Below are 21,886 nucleotides of genomic sequence, written 5' to 3'. Positions count from 1 at the left end.
TCATGGGAAGTGCTTTACTGGTTGAGCTGAAAAGACAACAGGGTTTTTCAAGTAACTAGATCACAATTTTCATGAGTTAGGAAATAAAAGTACAAGTGCCTGTAAACAAGCATAAGAAATCTAAGTGTGGGTGAGCTGGACTGTATCACAGGGAAAAAAACAGCATTTTTTTGAACATAAGGGTATGAGAATTATCAGAGGCATACCATGATTTTTAGGCGTAAGCTACGTACAGAGGAAAAGTCAGGACACAGAGAGGGGCAAATAGCTCTGTGTGCAAGGAATTGCATGGTTATTTCCTGGAAGAGAAACAAAACAGATAGTGCATACCCACAGATATAGAGGCAGTCCAGTTCATGAAGCATAATAGCAGGAGTGAAGTACTGACTTCTGGATAAGAGCAGCTGAAATGACACTGAAGTGGTACTAAAGTGGAAAAAGAACATGAAGGTAATAAGACTGGTGCAGAAGTACCTACATAATAGTCCGGTGAGAGCTGCATTGAGATAGTGTTCAAGGAACATAGAGTTTTCTGTATCCCAACCTAATGAACGTTGGATGCAGTCCTGTCAAGGACTAAAAATTGTCTCTGAACCCCTGAGAAGTGGTTACCACATAAATAAATTCAGCTTCAATGCAGGAGAGAAACATATGAAGAAGCCCTACTCTCTGGGATACTAAACTTCAAGAAGCGGATCTTTTTAAGAGAGGAAGTAACTTAGAAACTCCCTGCTTGAAGCTAGGAAATTAAAATCCACAGAATCAGCACGGAGGCTCAAGAATGTGAAAAAGTCAAAGAAGATTTGCATTCCCAAGGCTGAAAACGGGAAGCACAACCAAGAAAATAAATGGGGCAGCTAAGCAGGAAGATACAAGAGGAAATATAGGCAAAAAAAGGAACAAAGTGCTAACTGCAACAGGCTGAGAAACACAAAATAAAAATCAAAAATTGCTACTAAATATTCTGAAGAAAAATCCCAAGAACGTAACATAATTAAAACAGCCCAGAGAAGCCTAAGTTAAATAAATAAGTATATATAAGCTATGGGAGAGTCAGTGGATTCCAAAACCAACCTGGCTGTGAAAGGTACAGAAGGAAGACTGAAGGTGTTTCTAGAGGTGGCAGCTCATTTGAGGGGATCTTAATTTCGCTGTACCAAAGTAAATTAAATTTCTGGCCAAAATTTAGTATGTGTTGTAGGGCCAAGGGAAGAAAAGCAGAGCCACTGGTTCAAACACTAGAAGATGACAGGTAAAATTCTTATTCTAGGAAATCATCTTTACCAGAAAACTAACACCGACAGCACACTGAAGATCATTTAAACACCATGCCCGAGACAAGGGTGCTCCAGTCCCTGCTATGCTGCAAAGAGCTGAAATAACATTCCTGAAAGAAATCCCAAACGCTAATGCCTCTCAGTTCTTCCAGTTTTCAAAAGCTGAGGCATCAGGAATTGCTCAAAAGCCACTAAGGATACACGAGGGTGGTGGGTGATGATGATGAAGTATTAAGTGGTGGCTTTCCCACTGAAGCATGCCATAGCACAAACCTGGAAGGAACTTCCAGTTGGTGAGATCTATTTCAGATGAAATGTAGAACTGAGGTTCTGACCAGCTCTAGGCCAATTTTAAGTCATGCTGACCTAGCCACAAGAGGGTAGTATCACCTTTTACATGCCAGTTAAATAATACCTGTATATACCTGAAATAGTAAACAGTTCTGCTTTGTAAATAAATTAGTCTCATTTTAGAAGGAAGCCTTTATGTGTGCAAACAAACACATGTGTTTGGAATTTCTGTAGGGAAGAGCACTTTCTGATAGTTTCTGGGTCAAAACTAAGGGATTTTGTGTAATCACTGCTAGATAACCAGAGGAGAGTGCCTCCCTGGCATCCTCTGCTCATCTGAGTTCAGCAAATAGGCTGCAGCCTGTTCTTCTATGTAACAAACACTTCCTACATCTTCATGGCTTTCCAAATGGATTTTCGTAACTCACTTTAAATTGGGGCATACTGGAAATCCACATGGAAATTAGCAAAGTATATCCTTTCTATAACCACAACACCTGCTGTAGGCCTCTTCACAGCTGTCCCACTGGTATCCCTTTAGATTCTGAGTTCCATTCAATGCCTTCATTACCTATGAATCCCTCACAGATTAAGGTCTATATACTTTAGTGGTCGTTGTGGTCCTTGTGTTTTAATCTCCAGCTAAAGTCAGCTGAGATTGAGCTGACCTTAAACATTCTCATTTGGGTCACAGAATTTGATGTGGATGCATTCTCCCACTTCAGTCCAGCAAAGCTGGAATGTATTACGTTTCAAGCCATAAGGTAAAAATCTAGTTCACTGGGCTTGCTGGGGAAGGAACTGAATTCAAATGAGCAAGTATGAAGCCCTTTTATTCTTTTGTCAGTTGGAGTCTATCTCAGCAATGCTATCACAGTAACTCTTTGATGTGGCTTCACAGATCATACTTTTAGTAATGAAGTGCTCCTAAAGCTTAGTTAGACTGCATAACTTAAAATTGATGTGCGGCATTCATGTCACAAAGGTAGACTGCTACTAAAACTAACAGAAGATGCTGGTCAGTACAAGTATGTTTTTAGACAAGTTCTGAAATATTGAACTTGTGTTTTGGGGAAAAGCCAACAAGGAGTTTGCAGACTGAATGGGAATACCTCTTATTCATCTAAGTAAGCACAAAAGTAATGAACATTGGACACTTAGATGGCAATCATGTTTTAGATTTCACCTTTCTCCATGAAATGCTTAGTAATAAGTCTTCACATAGCTATTTATGCACTTGTTTGTGCTTGAGTACGGACACCAATGCTTGTCTGAGGATTCCTCAGTAGACGACTGCACAGAACTGCAACTTTCTGAAGATTCTTTAAACCTTTACACAACCTGTGCTCATAACTGCCTTATAATGTTGTCTCTGCATAAATGCATTTTTCATCTGACATCTTTTTCAGCTGAACTGAAGTCGATGTTTTGGTTTCTTGTTTCACAGAGTGAGCTCTGTTCTTAAAAAAACCACCAAACTGACAAAGAACAACTCCAAACAAACAGCTAAAAAGTTGTGGTTTTTTAGAAGTGGAGAAAATGAAACAATTTCCAGAAAACAAATAGCAAAAAGTTACAGCTCAGGCTTAGCTGCAAAACTGTAAAAGAAGAACGTGACTTTATGCAGAACCTGACTAAGAATTTATGATATGGACCACTGATCTCATCTTTTGTCAATTATCTCTGTAAACCTGTGAGATTCCTTGGAAGATAGTTAGTCAAATGAGGAGCCGAGATGAATCAGTGGATATAATTTATTTGGACTTTAAAAAGGCTTTTGATGATAAAGTCCTTAGCAAGAGGCTATTAAGGAAAGTTAGTAACCATATGGTGAAAGATAAAGTCCTGCCATGGATTAAAAAGTGGTTAAGAGATAAGATAAAAAGCCTGGAAATAAATGGATAATTCTCCCTGGAAAGAGGTTAATAGCAAGGTGCCCCTTCATTACTGCGCCTAGCAATCGAAATCTTGGTTCACCTGCTTTTGCAGATCATTAATAGTAAGGTACATAGTTTGCAGATAAAAATATTCAGACTGATCTGAGTACTGAACAGCACCAGGACTGAAGTTAAAAAGCATTTGGGCAACTCAAGGGTAGATGAAATTTGCCAAAGATAGTAAATGCAAAGCAAAACCTGTTGGAAGGAAGGATTCAAATTACTTTTAGATCCTTCTATGTCCCCGGTGACATGCAGTGTCTATGGACACCTCATTGAAGGCAACTGTTAATGTGCATTGTAAAGAAGAGAAGACAAATGGATACAGTGGCTCCGTTGTGTGGTGCTCCCAAAACCAAAGCCGTTTATGGCAGTGAACAACTTCACACTGGCAGAGCCTGTTAAGGTCTGTTGGGAATAATCTTGCATGGACAGGGAGATGAACAATCTGAGCAGAGATCATCAAGAATTATGGGCTGCTGGGATTTAAAAGAAAATGGGGACACATCAAGAGAGAGGTTTGATACAGAAATGTACCAGGATTGGTGAACTTCTGTGGGAGAGGTTTCTGAAGGACAGAACGGAATAGAGATTTAGAGAAGGGGAATTAACTTTTTGTCAAAATGGAAGTGTGTGTTCAAGACACATTATCACAACTCGATAGGCAGGTCAATGCTTAGATAGCCATAGATCGTGGAGCAAATCCTTGCTCTGCCCAACATCATGACTATTCCTGGAGCTAAGATTTGAATTGTACTTCTCCTCATGAGTGCCCTGCCCACTGGGCTATCAAGTTGATGTCTCAGGCATCATAAATACTTCCAAGTGAATTACCCAACAGGAGGGAATATGAGACTCTTTCCAGGGACAGTCAAATATGGAAAGCATCCAAAACTGGGACCTATCCATCATGAGAAAGTAGGGATCCATATTCACATTTCTGCTCTCTTTGCTTCAGAGCAGCAGTATGAATTTGGCCACTCTTCAGTTAGCGCAAGTGCTCCGATTATTACTGACCTTCTGCTTTTGGTGTGCAAATAATTATATGTATCTTTTGTATCTGAATATTTCAATCATACACATTTTTGCAAAGATGAGAAAAACACTAATTGTACAGCTCTTGTCTTTCAATGTATTATCTGACCTTACAAACTGGACAAGGAGAGGAATATTTCCCCTTACCCATCAGTATAGTACCATACAGCATGATGCATTAAACCAGTTTGCATTTTCCCTAAAAATTTGGTCTTTCCCTAAAAATTCAGCACTGTGAGAGGTTACTGCTCCAACTGTTACCTACTCAGTAATGCAGCAGTTATCTGCAGTAGTTACCTAGCTCTTTCCAGTTTCAGCCTGGTAGATTCAATATTTTTAATGCTTTTGAATTAACATAGTTATAGCAGCAGAGTAAGCAAAGACAGGGGACCTAATACACGTAAGATTACAATTGTTTCTTGATCCCTCATACAAAAGCTGGATACATTGGGTTTGTGTTGAAGACCTTAAAGGTCTGGGGGGAAAGGATCTTATATTCAGGCTGTTATTGGAAAGAAGTGCATAAATAGTTCGCAATTGCTATGTGAGCTAATGGATTGTAATACTAACCACAAAGTATGAATACACGAGAAGAGAATTCAACTGTAGATTTAAATAGCAATAAATCTAAATACAGTATATACCCTAAAACTTCATACGTGGTGATACAGACGGACATACCCACTGTCTGCATCAGATGCTCAAGTGTTCCATAAAGGGGAAAAGTAGCTGTTCTCTTTGTCTGCTCTTCATTCAAACATCTCTGATTTTCTGTGCCCACCTTCTGTAACTGGACAGCGCTCACTGAGCTGACCCAAAAGGTTCACTGAGTTCTTCAACTATCAGCCACTGAATCTAACTTCAAAAGGCATTAAAGTAGTAAGCTCACTCAGGGAAAGAGATGGGAAATAGCATGTATTCATCACTTACCTGAGTTTTGCCAAAGCTTGTCCAAAACTCACATAGATTCTGCATGTTATTCTAAATAAAATAAATTTCCTGCCTCCTATGTTAATGTCAGTCTAGAATTTTATCTGGAAAATACGTGCTGGAAATTTTAGTGAAAAGACTTTGTAATAGCATTCTGCAGCATTAATGCCAAGAAAGCACAATGAGAATGAAAATATAGAAACTTACTTAGTAACAAAACACTTCAAGCCCCAAAACTTACCATATGAGAATCTGAAATGTATTTGTTAGTTCTTGTCTACCCAGAAGAGTTTGCCTACTCGTATGCATTGCTGTATACAGTTTTCTGTTGCAGTGCTGGGTTTAGACACTGACTTGATTTTATGAAGTCTGAGTAGAGGCAAACGCTTTTATACAGGACAACACCCACGGTTGTCAGTCAATTCACAGGCTCTTCTGACAGAAACATTCCTGTACATTTCACTGCCACAGCGCTGTAACTTCACCCCTTTAGAGCACCTCTTTATGAAAAGCCCTCAAGACTGCAATTCTTCAACTCATTCTCAGACTTAAATCAGTTGGCAAGCACGAAACAAAACATCCAGCTGGATTAGTGTCCCCAACATGATGGAAACTGAAAATGTTTGTTCACCCAGTTACATGATTTAGAGGCACAGCTAGCACAGGACAGAGCCCTGTGACTTACTAAAACCACTATGAAAATACTTCGTAATGCAGATTTGATTATGCCATAACAAAGGAGGGATAGCTACATCCTGTGGAAACACCTGTAGCCCCTCAAACAGAGATAGCAGGAGGAAAACGCTGCAAAAGGCCGATTCCACATCTACTGTCATACACTTGGGAGACCATCAGGTCTCAGGAGGGAGAATGGAGTTTTGTAAGAGCATCAAGGAGGAAGGCATTGATATAATACTAAGCTGAGAACCCTCCGATCACCCACAGAAGCTATCAGGTTCACAGAGCCATTAGCTCAGGAGTGTGTTTCCTGTGCAAAACATGCTAACAATGTATCCTTACTGGGTATCACGCTACAGCTTATCGCACCCATCTGATAGACCTGGAGCAGCCCATTCTGAGAGAGTTCCTGGCATCAAGCTGACACTTGTAGAAGTCGGACTTTTTGCAAGGGAGAGAGCTGGATCCCCTTCCCACCTGCATGCTTGCTAACACATAAAGCACAGCGCTGACAAGCCTGAAGGAGGGCTTGCTGTGCCACAGGGCTGTAGAATAACCTAATTTCATGCAATACTGGAAGATGCCTCGTTCTGCAGATGCAACCCCTCCCCAAAAGTTAATGTTAAGAAGTAGAGAGTTAAAGAGTTATTCCAATGAAAAAAGAGGCAATCTTGCACGCAGCAGTTTTAGTACTTGCCAGCCTCATAAAAAAACCTTAACCCTGTGTGCTTGAACACTCATCTTCATGTCTGGTTCACATCCTGTCCACCAATTCTTATCACGCACATCTAACACACTTTATTTTTCACAGAGACCATGCCAAGGTATTAAAAAGCTGGGAAAAACATTTTGAATGGTTGGTTTTTTAAAGCAGCATAGGCTGATTCCCAGTATTGAGGTCGCAATAGACACTGCTGCACATCTTGCATAGAAACAATTTTTATCACCAAATGTATTGTTTCTGACCACTGAAAAACTACATCACCTCTGTGCTCCATCAGGTGTACAGATCAGAAGGGCTGAACACACAGTTTTCTGCTCACGTCAGGAAAACCACCAGAGGAATGTTTCACAAGTTTCAGTAATTGTGCCAAACAATCGAACAAATGAAAATTACATGGGTGGTGTTTGTTTTCTCTGTGTTCTTGGAAGGAGCTCTCACAGCAATCCCATAGATAATGCAGTATTTTCAAGAGTAATGAACAATACAGTTACTTTTTCTCCATTTCTGTTTCACATACAACAAATCTTTTGACAAATCTTGTTTCATGGAATGTTAACATTCTCTATCCTAACAAAACTATTTCCCAATTTCAGAATTCCATAAATGGAATTTAATTGGAAAAACATATTTCAAAATTACTCAGTTCAAGTGTTCACAGGTACATCTATTTTTCATAAAGAATTAACTCCCAGATGGTTAAGATTTTACGTGCAGAGACAGCTGTAGTCAAGAGTTTGAGCGTTCTGAGTCCTGGTTGTGTATTTAAAATTCTCAGCTAACAAGCAGGAGGGAGGCTCTAGGAATGGTTACAGATGTCTGATTTTACAAGGTTCGGGGTTGTTGGAGGGTTTTTTTTTTTTTCTGAAGTGCTTTAGTCTAATGTTATTTATTGTTTATGGAAGTTGTTTGTCATTTAAGACATGAAGTGACCACTCCTCCCAAAAGAAAGAATCGAGTTACAATCCATTATTTCATTTTTGATTGTTTTTCTTTGTAATAGGTGGGAAAGTGGATCCTGGATAAAAGTCCTGCCCAAGACAAGACTCCAAGCTGAAGACTCCAATTATCTATAAATCACTTGTATTTCCTGCAGAGAAAAAGGAGGGAAGAGAGAGACAGACAGAAAAAGAGACAGAGGATATGCCAAAGTGAAATATTCGATACCTGTCCTAAACCAAATTTCTCTCAAAAGCAACCAGGAGTTATTTTTGAGATATCTCAAAACCAAGCTCAGAGGAATCTTGCTGCTGTTGGTTTTGGCTTAATATTGAAATAATATAACTTTCTTTTACTTGTTCCATTAGTATAAAATGTGTAACATCTTGCATATTTCAGAGATGATGGCACTATATATTCTGAATTATTAAAGGTTTCTATGCAGCTTACATTCTCACAGATCAGACGGTGTGACTGCTGATGAGTTATCTTTTCCCAAGATTTTTAGAACCAATTCTATTATTCAAACAGAGAAACGCAAGCACAGTTACTGTACAAACTGACTGTGATACTACTCTCGAGTATGCACAAATGCTCCTGAAGCACAACTCACACTGAAACCAGCAATGAACAAAATTCATGCCAAACACTGTTTGCACAGTATGACTCCCTCCAAAGTGTAACACCACACAACATCAAATAACTCCATTCCTGATTTAAACCACTTTCAAAGAAATTATATTCAAGAAACATTATGCATGTTTTAATTTGCATATTGCAGTTTGCACTCAAATGTAATGAAACCCGAAAGAGTTCACTTTCCTCAGAACATTCTTCTAGAACATGGAATTGCTGTAACAAATTAGAGGACAAATTGGTTTTGGCACCCGCTTGAAAAAAAAAGAGAAAAGATGAAAAGCTTTTAAAGTGATGATACAGAGGAAAAAACCACACTACATCAGCCAAAATGAGTTTGCTATCAGCTTTAAAGCTTCTGAAGTTGTATTTCCAGTAGATAAAAATGTTATCACCTTTTTCCAGCGCTGATGTGCTTATTTTCCTATTAAGTTACTCAGTAATTAGAAACAAAGTCTGTCTGACACATTGTAATCTGTTTATACAATATATCTGAAACTTCTCCAACAGAAATGAAAACAGGCTTTGACTAAAGATGCTAAAGATGCAAGGATCCAAAACATAGAAACAAATGTAACAATTCAGATTGCATTTACAAACCAATGCCTGCTCTTAAAGCCCATTTTAATCAACAAACACAATTTAGTCTCACAATACACCACAGAAAACCAGCAGATTTTTCTACATTGACCCAATGGGTTTGTTCTTAACCCTCTCTTTATGAAAATTAGTCTTAAAGGTTAGCAGGAAAAATATACCCTCTTGCAATATTGTTCAAGAGTGTATTCATACATCACAGAAGTTAGCAGAGATCTGTTCCAGCGCTGTAACAACCTGGTAGTATTAGGAGTCCTCCAGGAACTGAAAAGGAGTCCCTTGGGCACACAGGATAATTCAAGAAAGAAAACATTTTTATTTTCTGAGTGAGACATACAGGTACGCACGGTAACTTCCTCTGAAGGACATCAAATGCCACTGAAATGTACTTGAGAAATACTGATTTTGCACTGAAAAGAGACCCCAACAGCTCTGTAGAAAATACTGCATTTAAAGAGAAGTAGCAAAGCCAGTCACAGCAGATCTAATTTGCTTTTCTATTATCCTGTGGTTTTTCAGATATTACAGGACTAAGAATCTGTTTCCTTTATTATCAAGGCAGCCTTTTAGTAGTTTTTTATCTCTACACTCAAGTTGGGTAGGGCAGAATAAAACTGCTTTTAAGTAAAATCCCTCCTTTGGAGGGAAAGCCATGAACTTCCCCGCCAGAACAAACGAACACAACTTACCTTGGTGTATTTGATTTCAAGGTTGAGAGTGGGAGAAGGCAGCAGATGCAGAGATGCCATCAGAGCTGCAGGATCTGCCTTCACCTCCCCTGGCATCTCAATTTTACTGGAAGTCATAGTCTCGGGGGGGTTATATAGTACCACCGAGCCCCCCGCTCTGATCTGATGTGTTTTGGGATGGTGCCCCCACCCCCCCCTCCAAAGACCGGCGCTGGAGATGTTGCTCTCCTCCTCTGTATATAGGCAGGTGTCAAGCCGGGTCTCTTCTTATTGGACATGGGGGCAGAGGCAGGGGGGCAGGTCCGTCCTACCTAGTGCAGAGCGGCGCAGCCGCGGCGCCCCGCAGCCCCCGCGTGGGGATTCCCCCGCCGCCCGCGGGGAGACGCGCTCAGGGAGCGGGCCTGGGGAACCCGGTCAGCGCGGGCGGGGAGCGGGGGCAGCTAAAACCGCTGTGTCCTCCCCCCATCTGCTGCGTGCCGGCGGGGAGGCGCCGCGTTCGGGAGAGGCCAGACCCGGCCCCGCGCCGCCCCGACCGGGGCATCCCGTGAGGAGCCCTCGCCGCGGGGGGAGCCTGGACAACACTCGGGAAGCACTAGCGGGGCCGGGGAGGGAGACCCGGCAGAGGCACTGCCTCCCGGAGCGGCCCCGGGCGCGGAGCCGCTGCACAGCCGGCGGGGCCGGGCCGGGCGGCCTCTCACAGGTCCCAGCCCGAGGCGCGGCGAGGGCACGGGTGCGGCGGGGCGAAGCCTCTGCCTGCGGGCAGCGCGCCTGACCCCGCTCCCCGGCTGCCTCCCGCCGCCCCCCGGCCAGCACCTGGCGGCGGCGCTGCCCTCCCCTGTCCCCTCCAGCCGCGCCCACTGCTCCCCGGCCGGGGTTTCTGCTTTGGCCGCAGGGGACACCGCAGCGACCGCGCGCTCCCGCTGATAGCCACGGCTGCGCGCACACCCGCCCCCCCAGCGCCAGCCCTACCTGCCCGCGGCGGCGCCATCCCCGTCCGCCTGCTGCCCCCTGCCGGCCGCGCGCCCTCCGCCGCCCAACGCTACGGCAGGGGGCCCTCGCCTCGCGCAGGGCCGGGCAGCGGGGCTGCCCCGCCGCGCGGTCCCGCCTGGCGCCTGCCCGCAGAGCGCGCTCCCGAGCCGGGCAGCCCAGAGCGCGGGACTCCTGGGGGCACCTCTGCTTCCAGGCGCCTTTCGGGAAAGAACGCGACCAGGAGGTGGGAGCAGGGGCAGGGCCCGCGGCCCGGCTCAGGCGTTCTCCCCTCTTGAAGGTGCTTTGCAAAAGGAAGAGGCCCAAAGGGCAGGATCAGTTGCTCAAGCAACACCCACCCTTTTCCCAGCCATTATTTCTGGTAGGAGGAGGCCATCTGATACAAGAGGCTGGGCACCGTCCTACAGTGGGTTACTGCGGGTCAGTAGCCAAACACAAGCTGGAGCTACCACTCACTGTCTCGTGGCTGGAGCTTGCTCCCTGGCTGCGCTGAGGGACATCAGGAATTCATGGTCAAAGCCCTGCACTCCCCCTGGTCAATACTTCCTGACAAAAACCGCAGAGAGCCCAGACCATTGTTGTTACTTTAGGCAAAATCAGTAAGGTTCTGCTTATGGATGCAAACGCTCCCAACATCATCGCAGACAGAGAAACAAGGAAAAGACACCAAAGTTACAGCTGTCTAAAGCTGGCAAAACAGAGCAACAACAAACACATCACAGGACTTTCTTTTGACCCAGCCAAGAGTAAGCAATGGGATCAGCCATATTTTGATTTTGTTAAATATCAGTTTGTTGATTCCATAGATGTTCCTTGTTCTGTGTTTTACAAGTTTGTGGACAACTGAAAAGTCTGTCCCGGTGTTCTCTGAGTGTTTGTACTGGAGCATGGGACAAAGGTTGCTTGCGCCTGGAAAGGCAGCACAAGATACAGAGCACCATTTAAGTTGCTGGGGGTTAAACACCTCTGTGTACCTCCAGCACAGTAATGAAGGAGGCTGCAGGTTTTGCTGTCTCATTTTTCATCTTTTCTTTCTTTTTTTTTCCTTTTCCCCCAACAGGAAATGGATCCACAGCCCCGTGTGTAATGCAACATTACAGACATTGCAGACATTGACAGCAGAGCTGTCGAACTGTGACACTGGGGATGAGTGAGACTTTTAAACGGCAGAAATTCAATTGTTAATGGCACCCTGGCAACACAGACCCAGCACTTCATCACGAGGGTGACACCTTCTAAAAGCTCTTTTAAAATAAATCAGCCTGGGGATGTGCTGCTTTAAAAAATGACTTGTGTTTCAACCAGATTCAGGAATGAGGAAACCCTGTAACAGCTTCATTACTGAATCAAGTCAGTAAGGTTCAGGGGATTTTGGTGAGAATGGATTCCAGTGCATGTGGAGATGCAGTTCAAACCCACATAATCTGGAGCTGCTTAGGCAACCTCTATCAACTACTTGTTGTACAAATCACATTCCTCTTACATCTAAAAGCAATTCAGTTTGCAAAAGCACTCAGAGCTGACTATGGTTGGGTTATTCACTACCTACACCTCGCTAGCGTTCCCCACTGCACTTACTGTTTGCAGGCTCCTGGTCTACAGCCAGCCTCAGGGGGCTCCCCAGGAGAACATGCCAGATGTGCTTTTGTGTCTTCCTGACATCAAGTGGCCAACCACAGTTCCTCTTCCACCATCCTGGAAGACAATGATGGAGGCCTTAGCACAAAGACTATAAGTGAGTTCTCATTAACTACAACAGTAACTTAACTGAACAGACTTAGGAGCCAGGTCTGTAACACTATGCTGGTGTCCTGGGCTCAGCAGTAGCAGTCATTTTTTCTCCTTCTTAGTAGCTGGTGCAGCGCTGTGTTTTTGACTTTCTGCCTGGGAACAGCACTGATAACACCGATGTTTTTAGTTACTGCTCAAATGTTTATTCTGACCAAGGACTTTGTGAGTCTCATGCTCTGCCAGGGAACAGGGGAAGCTGGGAGGAAGCAGAGACAGGACACCTGACCCAAACTAACCAAAGGGGTATTCCATACCACAGCACGTCATGCCCAGTATATAAACTGGGGGCAGTTACCCGGAAGGGCAAGATCACTGCTCGGGTCGGGCTGGGTATTGGTCAGCGGGTGGTGAGCGGTTGTATTCTCTTCCCTTGTTATTTCCCTTATCATCATTGTTATTGGTGGCAGCAGCAGTGGTTTTGTGTTATACCTTAGTTACTGGACTGTTCTTATCTCAACCCATGGGAGTTACATTCTTTCGATCCTCCTCTCCATCCCTCCGGGAGCTGGGGAAAGGAAGGGGGGTGGAGTGAGAGAGAGACTGTGTGGATGACTGAGTTTAAACCACAACAGACAGCTGGTCACACTGGTGTGTCCAGTTTGCTGAGCTGCTTCAGTGATTCAGCACTACTCTGCCTACTTTATGATAGCAAATCGAGTCATCGCTTCAAACCCTGCAAGTGAATGATATTTAGTGCAATTTCTTTGTGGGAGGGATGACCACCCTTGGACATTAGGACAGTAACTCAGCAATAACAATGAATACAGAAGTAAACTAATTACTTTGTGGAATTAAGAAAGTGAGTCCAACAATTGCCAAGAAGAGAAAGAAGAGAAAGAACAGAAACAACACCCCAGGTTCAGTCCGAGTTCTGCGCTCCCTAAACACCGATGTACAACAGAGAAACCACTTATTCTTACTGCACTCCTGCAGTTTCTGGTTGGTTTTGGGGTTGTTTTGTTCTGTTTTGCTTGGTTTTATTTTTTTTTTTTTTTTTTGTGAATTGGTAATACTGTATTGACTGGCAATTGAGTCAAACTGGCTTTATTTTCACTCACTTGAATGGGTTTAATTAAACTCCTACTTAGACAGCAAATCAGGAAACAAATATGTTCAGTTTCAGATTGTAATGGCAAAGATATTGCTGCCTTCATACTTTGTGAGGAAATAGCTGTCAAAAAAATTAAGAACAACCAAGCAATTGTTTCTTACTTTAGTATTAGAATTAAGGCTAGTATATAAGCCAAGATCACAACCATTCTGAAAGAGTTTTATTCTTACATTTAGATCAATCTGAATGTATAATTTGAAGAAACACCTTTGTTTCACTCACAGGTCTCAGTTTCTCAACTGTTATTATTTATAGACAAGGACCTAGACATTGCTCATACAAGCAATGTATGATGGAAACAGGACCCTTGGTAGCTAGAGAAGGTGCAAAAGACACAGCTGTGATTTTGAATGCAGATGTAATTACGGCATGCCTGCTCAGAGTACTGGTATTTTTCTGCTCTATACTACTGTGTCCCCATTGCCTAAAGGAAGTTGTAAAACTAGAGAATTGGGTGAAACTATTTGTATCTCACATAGCTCTTCTGGGCAGAGAAGCTGTGCCAAAGTGTATTCTGATACACCATGGAAATGGACAGAGCTCTTCATTCTTGCTACTTCAAATCTGTGAACATTTCTTATGCTCTGTAGCAAGCTCCTGACTCCAAGCACTTTGTTACACACATGAAGTGAATCACATAATTCTGTCAGACATTTCCAGTGATTCATTTCAAGATCAGCTTCAAAACTTGCCCTAAAATTATTTCAATCTGACCCATAATTTCTTTTATATATATTTCTCTCAGCTAGCCCACTGCCATTTAGCAAGGATATCCCTGGGTCCTCATACAAATTCAGTGTTGATTGAGAGAGCCCGCTCTTCTGTACCCTTTGCCTCCTGCCTCAGTAAATGCCTGTTCCTATTTCTTATGTGCTTTAGAAACCACTTTCAGAAGAAAAATAGGGACTGAAAAGAAACTTCCTCTAAGTTATTTTTCAGCTCAGATTTCCACTTACAAAATCTCAACTTCATTTTCTGATATGGACAGTAAAAGCTTCAGCCTCAGGTGTCCAGTTTTAATTGCCTGCTGCTTTCATTACTGACCATGATGGCAGCAAATGCTCTTCAGGAGATACTTGTATTTTAATTTATCTGCAAACATAAATCACACATTATAGCACTTTTTTCCTCTAGGTTAATTGAATCAATTCTCTAAATGTCTCTAAGCCTGGTCATTTGAAAGAGGCTCACTGTTTGAAATCTCTTAAGAATTATGGCCCTTGAATTGTGCAGGATGGTATCAGTTGCTCCAGACAGATGTTTTATATATATAATGTAAAAATACTGTTGCACACATAAGCAATATTATATGTGAAGCAACACCCCAATACTGTGATTATCCTATAAAATATATTTCAGACATTTTTCAAATATCACAGTGAATTGATTGTCTCTCTATTATAAATCTTACTAATGATTAAGAATAAGTCTGGATATATTTTAAGTTCTAAAGAAACAAAAGAAAATCTACTTTTATTTTCCTTATTTCTACATTACCTTTAACATAAAATTTTAATAAATGCTGATAACAAGAAACCCCATTTTTATTTCTGAACATCCAGGAATGGCTAAAGAATAATTTTTCCTAAAAATGAATCAAATGGATTAAGTTTTTTTACCTGTGATATTGGCCATTTTATACCCAGTAGAAGTATTGATTGCTGCTATGGTTAATTCAGTCCTAAATTAAAACTCAAATTTAAGGATTTAAGCAAGCCAGAAATACTTCAGTGACAGTGATCAAGTGAATCCACTTTATACTTGGGTTGGTTTTAAAAGTTAGTATTACAGGTTAAGTAGCTAGTTGAAATGCACCAGGTCACTACTAGGCTGTTGTGCAGAAGGCTAGTTTTGCCACGTACAGAGTGAGCCAGAGGTACCACTCCTTTAATCTGAGACTTCCTGAGACCATCCAGCTCAACGCTGCTCCTCGGCTGGTCTCCACGCTGCACACAGTGACACACAGCAATACACAACAACTCACAGCTGTGAGTGGGGTGGTTTAACCCAGCCTCTGCAAAATAGCATCTGTCTTCTCCTGCAGAGTATGCATGGCAGTGAGTGGCAGTGCCTCGGGAGATGGCTGTAAAGAATGTGTACCCTTAACTGAGAAGTTACAGGCAATGTGCTGTTGGTTGTGGGGATTCTATTCTGAATTTAAATATATAAAAAAACTTTCTATTTCGAATTTCTCTTCAATTTACCTGTTTGAATTTATTATTTGTAAAACACATCAAGCCTCAAATGGATTGACCTTCTGCTAATGAATATCACCTAATGAATGGATGCAATTAACTAATTCATATTGGAATATTGCACTTTCTAGATCACATTTATCATCACTAAATGTGTGATTTAGTTTGCAAGTTTAAATTTTTTACTGTTACCCTTTAAACTAAAGAAATAAGTCTTATATTTAATTACCTGAACTTACATATTCAATTAATAGCTTCATTACCTTCATGAATATAGATACCACACAGAAGTAACAGAAGATTGCTGCCTGGGTCTGCTCCTAAGTACACCCTATAAAGGGTCTGCTGTGAACCTCAGAACACGATTTTTTTTATTAAAAAATCTAAACTGGTGAGTTCTAAGGAACTGGGCCTGGCAATCCAATATCCTTATACATGAGCCTGAGATAAATGTAGTTATCTATATAGTTAGTATTTAGTATGTAAGAGGAAGCAAAGCTTATGTTTCTGGAAAGACAGAGAATTTAATCATTCAAATGTTTAAATTAAATGAAATTAAATTGAACGGAATTAAAAGAACAAAAACCATGCAGACTGGCACCTCACCTACTAAAGGACAAGGGATGAGTGGAGCATGGAGGCAAAACAAACTCTTGTAGGAGACAGGGAACAGAGCACCAGAAACAACAGCTCCTACAGCAAATACTTCTTCAACAGACTCGGAATGTGACTGGATGGCATCCTTAGGAGGCTATGTCAAGTGGGAGACAGCTGCAGGGAGGTAGGTTGGTGAGATACAGGAAACTGTCACTTTCCTGATGGTAAATAGGTTTCAGAACCACAAATCAGCTGTCCTGTTTAGCTACTTCTGTTTGTTTGCCGAACACTGATACTTTACCTATCAGTGGAGTCAAATCTGTCATTATCTTTGGCTTTCATGTTAAATTTCTTTTATTAATTAGGTAGGTTCAGATCTCCTGCTCTTCACAACACTACAGGTAGCCATAAGTCTCAGGGTGTCTATTGCTGTAGGGAATCTGTGCCCTGTAGAAAGATGAAAGATTTTGATAATCTATCCCACTTGGGTTAAGAAAACAATAGGGCTTCGATCACTGCAAAGCCTGTTGGATATACTTTGAGGTTTTCTCCACTCTGCAAAGATACATTTACCAAGATATCTTTTGCTTTTAATAGCAAAGCTGAATTTAAAATTTTTATCTCTATTTTGAGGGCTTTTTGTAAGGAATTTGGAAAAGGAAGGAGTTATTTTAAAAAGAACATGCTGTCAATAATCCTCCCTTATATTTACTGCTTGTGTACATTAACTGCTTGAGAAGAGGGAATATACAGAGAAAAAATGAGGGAATTTGCTGCACCAAAGCATTCATCTGCACAGACGAATTTTTTCCTTAAAAATTCCTTTCATTCCTTAAAAGAGAATTCTTCTTATACTGGAACGATCTTTTTCCAGATGCATTCAGAAAGTCAGACGTGCCCATACTGTAACCTACCAGATAAACTTATACTAGAGCCATATCCAGCACATTCAGAAGGAAGCAGAGCATAGCCCAGCACATAACACTGATGCACGCAACATCCGTACTGCACTTCTCTAACACATTCATGTTTTGCCAGCACTGACAGTCCTGTCCTGCAGCCTTTTGGTGTGGAATGTTATCTGTGCCCCACTATGCCAGGGTGGCTATCGCGGAGATTAAACTGGCTTGGAAGCTCCAGGGCCTATATTATACACAGACAATTTACTATCCTCAGTTATATAACTATAAGCAATATATATACACCTGTAGTAACATCAGTTATGCGCTGAGGCCCAATAGTGTGCCCAGCCAATCGAGAACAAAGAAAAGTTTTGGGTCCTGCTTTAGAAAATGCCCAATTTAATTCTCCCTGAAATCAGTGTCAGCAACAGTGGGCTTCAAGAAGCTCTGAAACAGGCCTTAAAAGATTACTGGCAAAAAAAGCTTGGAACATACGTATGTGGTGTGGTTTTGATCTCATATTCATGATCTGAAGTGTTTTATTCTGACACTGAAATGACAGAGAAGAAAGAACAAAGAAATTCTCAAGGGGTCATCTTGTCTGCCCTCCAAGGTGTCCTCAGCTAGACCTGAGCTGCACGTTGCAAATGTTTGCCCCCATGAGCAGTTTTTCACCACAGACTACAGCAGAGACAGAGGGATGATCAGAAAACACAAGAACTAAAGAAACAGGGGGGTTAATGCACTCAAAAAGCTTAGAACACTGAATTACAATGTGTTCAGATCTTCCTCACCTGATATTTTTTTGAGCCCTCCAGCAGCAGCATCAATCTGTAAGCCGGAGAACATCCTTTAAGGACCATGCAGCAGGTTCTGTATGAAAACATAAATTAGGCAAAGGCATTTGACCAGGGATGTCAATTATAGTAGATGTATACATTCAGACTTTGCCCAATTCAACTAAAATCAGCAAATTTAAGCTTAAAAATAACTTGGCCCATATTATTACAATACAGAAAAAAAAAAAAAAAAAGGTGTATTTATAGCCTTGGTCTCTCCAGCTGTGTTGGTTTAGTTTTTATTACATCAGTAATAACAATTTATGTGATACTCTGAATAATGTGCTATTAAAAATTCTGTACAGTATGTACTGCTACCCATGGGATTTAAACTGTGGGAGCTATATGCATAATTCTCTACTTTGCTATTTCTATAGGAGTGAAGATTACTATAAAAACGGTTAGGTTATATACACTGTGTGAATTCCTGCTCTGCTTGAATACAGGCAAGAGAAGAAATAGTTCAGTCCAGACTGCCTTGGGGTAAGGGTCCCAAGGGTCTTAGTTTTGCAGTCTAAGGTTACACTGATCACGCATTCAAGCATGAACAATATCATCAGCATGCTTCTTGATGTCTTTAAAGAATGCCAATAGATTTTTGATGCACATCAGTTCCTCTAATTTTCCTGGCATAGAAGTTACGTTGACAGTTTTGTAATGTCCATGAATCACCCTTGGAGGGCTCTTTTGAAACACTAGTGGATCAGTGGTATGTTTCCTATGTTCTGTTTTGCTGGTATGAGGATCAGATTCAGCAAAAAACAACACACTGGCACTAGCACTTCAGTAGCTGAACATTTGAATCCTTAGTGAAACACTACACAGCTCCAGCAATCAGTTACTGTTTAACTTACCAATTTCTCTTGAAGTCTTTCTTATTGACAATTAATTTTAGGACAGTTCCTCACCCCCAGCCCGCCTAATGTTTGGCTCTTTAGCAAGGCAAATAATTCTTCTAGCTTCTTAGCTGTGGAGTTAAGCACCTTGAACGCTTCCTCTACATTTTCAGCCTCTGCTGCTTTACCTACTTTCTTGCAGGACTCCTCTAGTGATAGAATCTGAAAAAAGTTTCTGTTATTACTTTCACATTCTTGGCAAAATCTTATAACCTTTTTGGTCAGCTCTGTTGCGGTTCTGCATTTGACAAACTTTATCCTCTTCCTATGCTCCTTGCTTACATGAACTTCAATTTTTGAAGAATATCTGCATTTTCTTCCCTCAAAAAACACAGCTGTCAATGTTTATGGGTGGCACTGCCACTATGCTTACCATTATGACTCTGGGAGCAGGGCCCAGGTGAGGGAGACCAGTAGAAAACAGTAATTACAGTGTATTTTCTTTCCATTGTTCAACCAGGTGATCCATTGCATGCAGCTAAAAGGCAGCAACATGGAGCATGGATCATATGGGCCAGTAATTAAGGACAAAGCTTTCATGGTGTTTATATTTATATATAAATATATATTATGTATATATTTGTATTTTCCTAGTCTTTCTTGTAATGCTAGGTACACATTTGTTAGATTTGGGAAATGTCTTGAGAACCTCTTTCTGAATACAATGAAAGAAGAAACTTAATTCAAATTTCCTGTTCTGTCCCCTTTCCTATTTGAAAATGATTCCAAAGTGTAGCAGTGACTTTAAATTGCCAATTGGCAAAAGCTGGAAGGATTTACCAAGGGAGCAATCATCCCCTATGTACTATGTCCTATACTTTCATACAGCATCTGTTTGAATCTGATTATGGAAATGAGAAGGACCTTTGCTCTAACTTAGCATCATGCTTCTTATTAGTGGAGTTAAATCATACGATTTTGATAAAGCATTGAAGAAAATCTGAAGGAAGCAAATGTAAAATATGTGTATTTGTGCCGATTCTCAACCCTTTAAAGACAACTGATATAAGGAAGCTAACATGATCTGGACAAATGAGTAAAGCTTTGTGTCTCTGACATGTTATTGCCCTACTGTTGGTTGAAAAATAGCATTAATGCCTTCACACTTGTTATGAGACTAAACTAAGAGGTATCCGCATACTACTGTTTGAGGGAGACCTACATCTGCACAAAAGAAAGAACTGCTATAGACATACAACTAAAAATTGCTTTTATAAGCATATTTATTTATTTCTCATTTTCCTGGAAGAGAGGAAGTGGTTTATCTCATTCCTGCTATAATGAATGGCCTCACTAGCATCCTCCCTCAGCCCTACTGTATACATAATTCTGAAAGACTTCTCTCACAGACATAATAAACATATACTTTAGCATGCTGTGACAATTAACATCCTGAATAATATCTTTGTTTTGCAGTGGTGTAGGGTAAAGGTTTTCAAAGCATTGTACACAGGCTATTTTCAGGGGCTTCCCAGAGGCAGCTCTCAGCTGTTTGTGCAAGCGCTGACTTGCACTACAGGCAGGACCTGTAGCACTCCTGCCCCAGAGCGTGCCTGCTGCTGCACAGGTGCTCACCTGGCTCATGCAGCACTGGTACAGATGGAGTCATCTCATAATTCATCAGCTCTGCTTGCCACAAAGCCATCATTTTCTCAATGAGCTAAAAGCAGGGCAGTACTTAAATGTGGAGGCAGAGAAAGGTGAGTAGAGGAACACAGAAAAGTGATTAAGGATTAAAGTTGGGTGGTGGGGTGAACTGGATGGTTAAAAAATGAAAACTGGTGGTGAATGTGGGGAACACACATCAGGTTCTGGTTGGAGGCAAGGAAGAGCACTGATGGGGTAACAGAAGTGAACCCATTTCCCCAATCCTGTAAAGCTCCATCCTATTCACAGCAGACAGCAGTACTGACAGACCTGAACATATTTACCACCAAAGTGAAAAAGGTTTAGGACACATAGAAACCAAGGCACTGAGCATCTACAACATGTGCCAGAATAATCTACCAAAACTGGGTTAAGGTTTTGGTGTCAAGTCAAATGACAAAAACAACTTGTAAATCACCCAGATAGCAAGCTAGTCAAGTCAGTATCACATCCGATAAACCACAGAAGACACTTGAGAGATTAAGAGTTTGGGTTTTTTTTTTCTAGAAGGTCTGATTCTTTGAGATATTCAGCAACTTCACGTCTTAAGATCATGGAATATAATATTATCATGCCTCATACTATAGCATTTATGCACTTTTAAGCTAAATATATTGGAGACATATAGTGTCTCACTTGCCTATACTGCATCATAGGGAGCCACTGGACCGAAGGAGATTTCATTAAATGTTCCTAATTTATTCTGCCTCATTGCTCTTCTGTAAACAGGATGGGTCACTAGAGAGCAAGGCATTCAATCCAAAAAGAGGATTGTGGGTGGATATGCGACTTCAACTTACTACGCCAAGGTAAGATTCCTCATTAGTCATTGAAATCCCTCAGAAGTGACAAGATAGAAGCGTTTGTTTACAGGCTAGAGCACAGCATTCTCAGAAGCATTCACTCTTTTACAACCTCCCCTTGAAAAGGTTTTGGGCAGCCAATAAGAGCATGGTTTAAATCCCAATCTAGGTCAGAGGGAAATTTTCAACCATATTTTGGTGTCTGAGGTTTCTCTTTTTCCTTTTCTTTTTGATCAAGGTGACAGGAACAACATTTTATTCATTTTTACCGGAAAGCAGGAAAGGTAATGATTAATCCATTCTGCAAGAAAAAAAAGAAGAGTTCTGGTTTTGAACTTACTGGTATTATCTAGCCAGTAAAAATAGAAGTGTACTCAGAGAAGACACA

At 41.4% G+C, this 21,886-nt stretch overlaps 1 protein-coding gene across 2 annotated transcripts in view; it reads right to left on the bottom strand.

Annotated features, from left to right (window-relative positions):
* The window catches only part of ALDH1A2 (aldehyde dehydrogenase 1 family member A2), a gene marked incomplete at both ends in the record, with an annotated part of 52,504 nt that extends 42,496 nt beyond the window's left edge, over positions 1–10,008 (bottom strand). Inside the window, one exon of one of the 2 annotated variants that reach the window (XM_080625974.1) lies at positions 9,731–10,008. In XM_080625974.1, the coding sequence (XP_080482100.1) occupies positions 9,731–9,847 (117 nt within the window). The remainder of the gene's footprint in view (positions 1–9,730) is intronic. The other variant, XM_080625975.1, reaches the window with a different exon arrangement.
* Between the last annotated feature and the right edge of the window lie 11,878 nt (positions 10,009–21,886).

This window comes from Psittacula echo (genome assembly GCF_963264785.1).
Source record: "Psittacula echo genome assembly, chromosome: 10".
NCBI classification, from domain to species: domain Eukaryota; kingdom Metazoa; phylum Chordata; class Aves; order Psittaciformes; family Psittacidae; genus Psittacula; species Psittacula echo.
The sequence above is the reverse complement of the archived record's forward strand: the minus strand, read 5'-3'. Positions and strand labels throughout refer to the sequence as shown.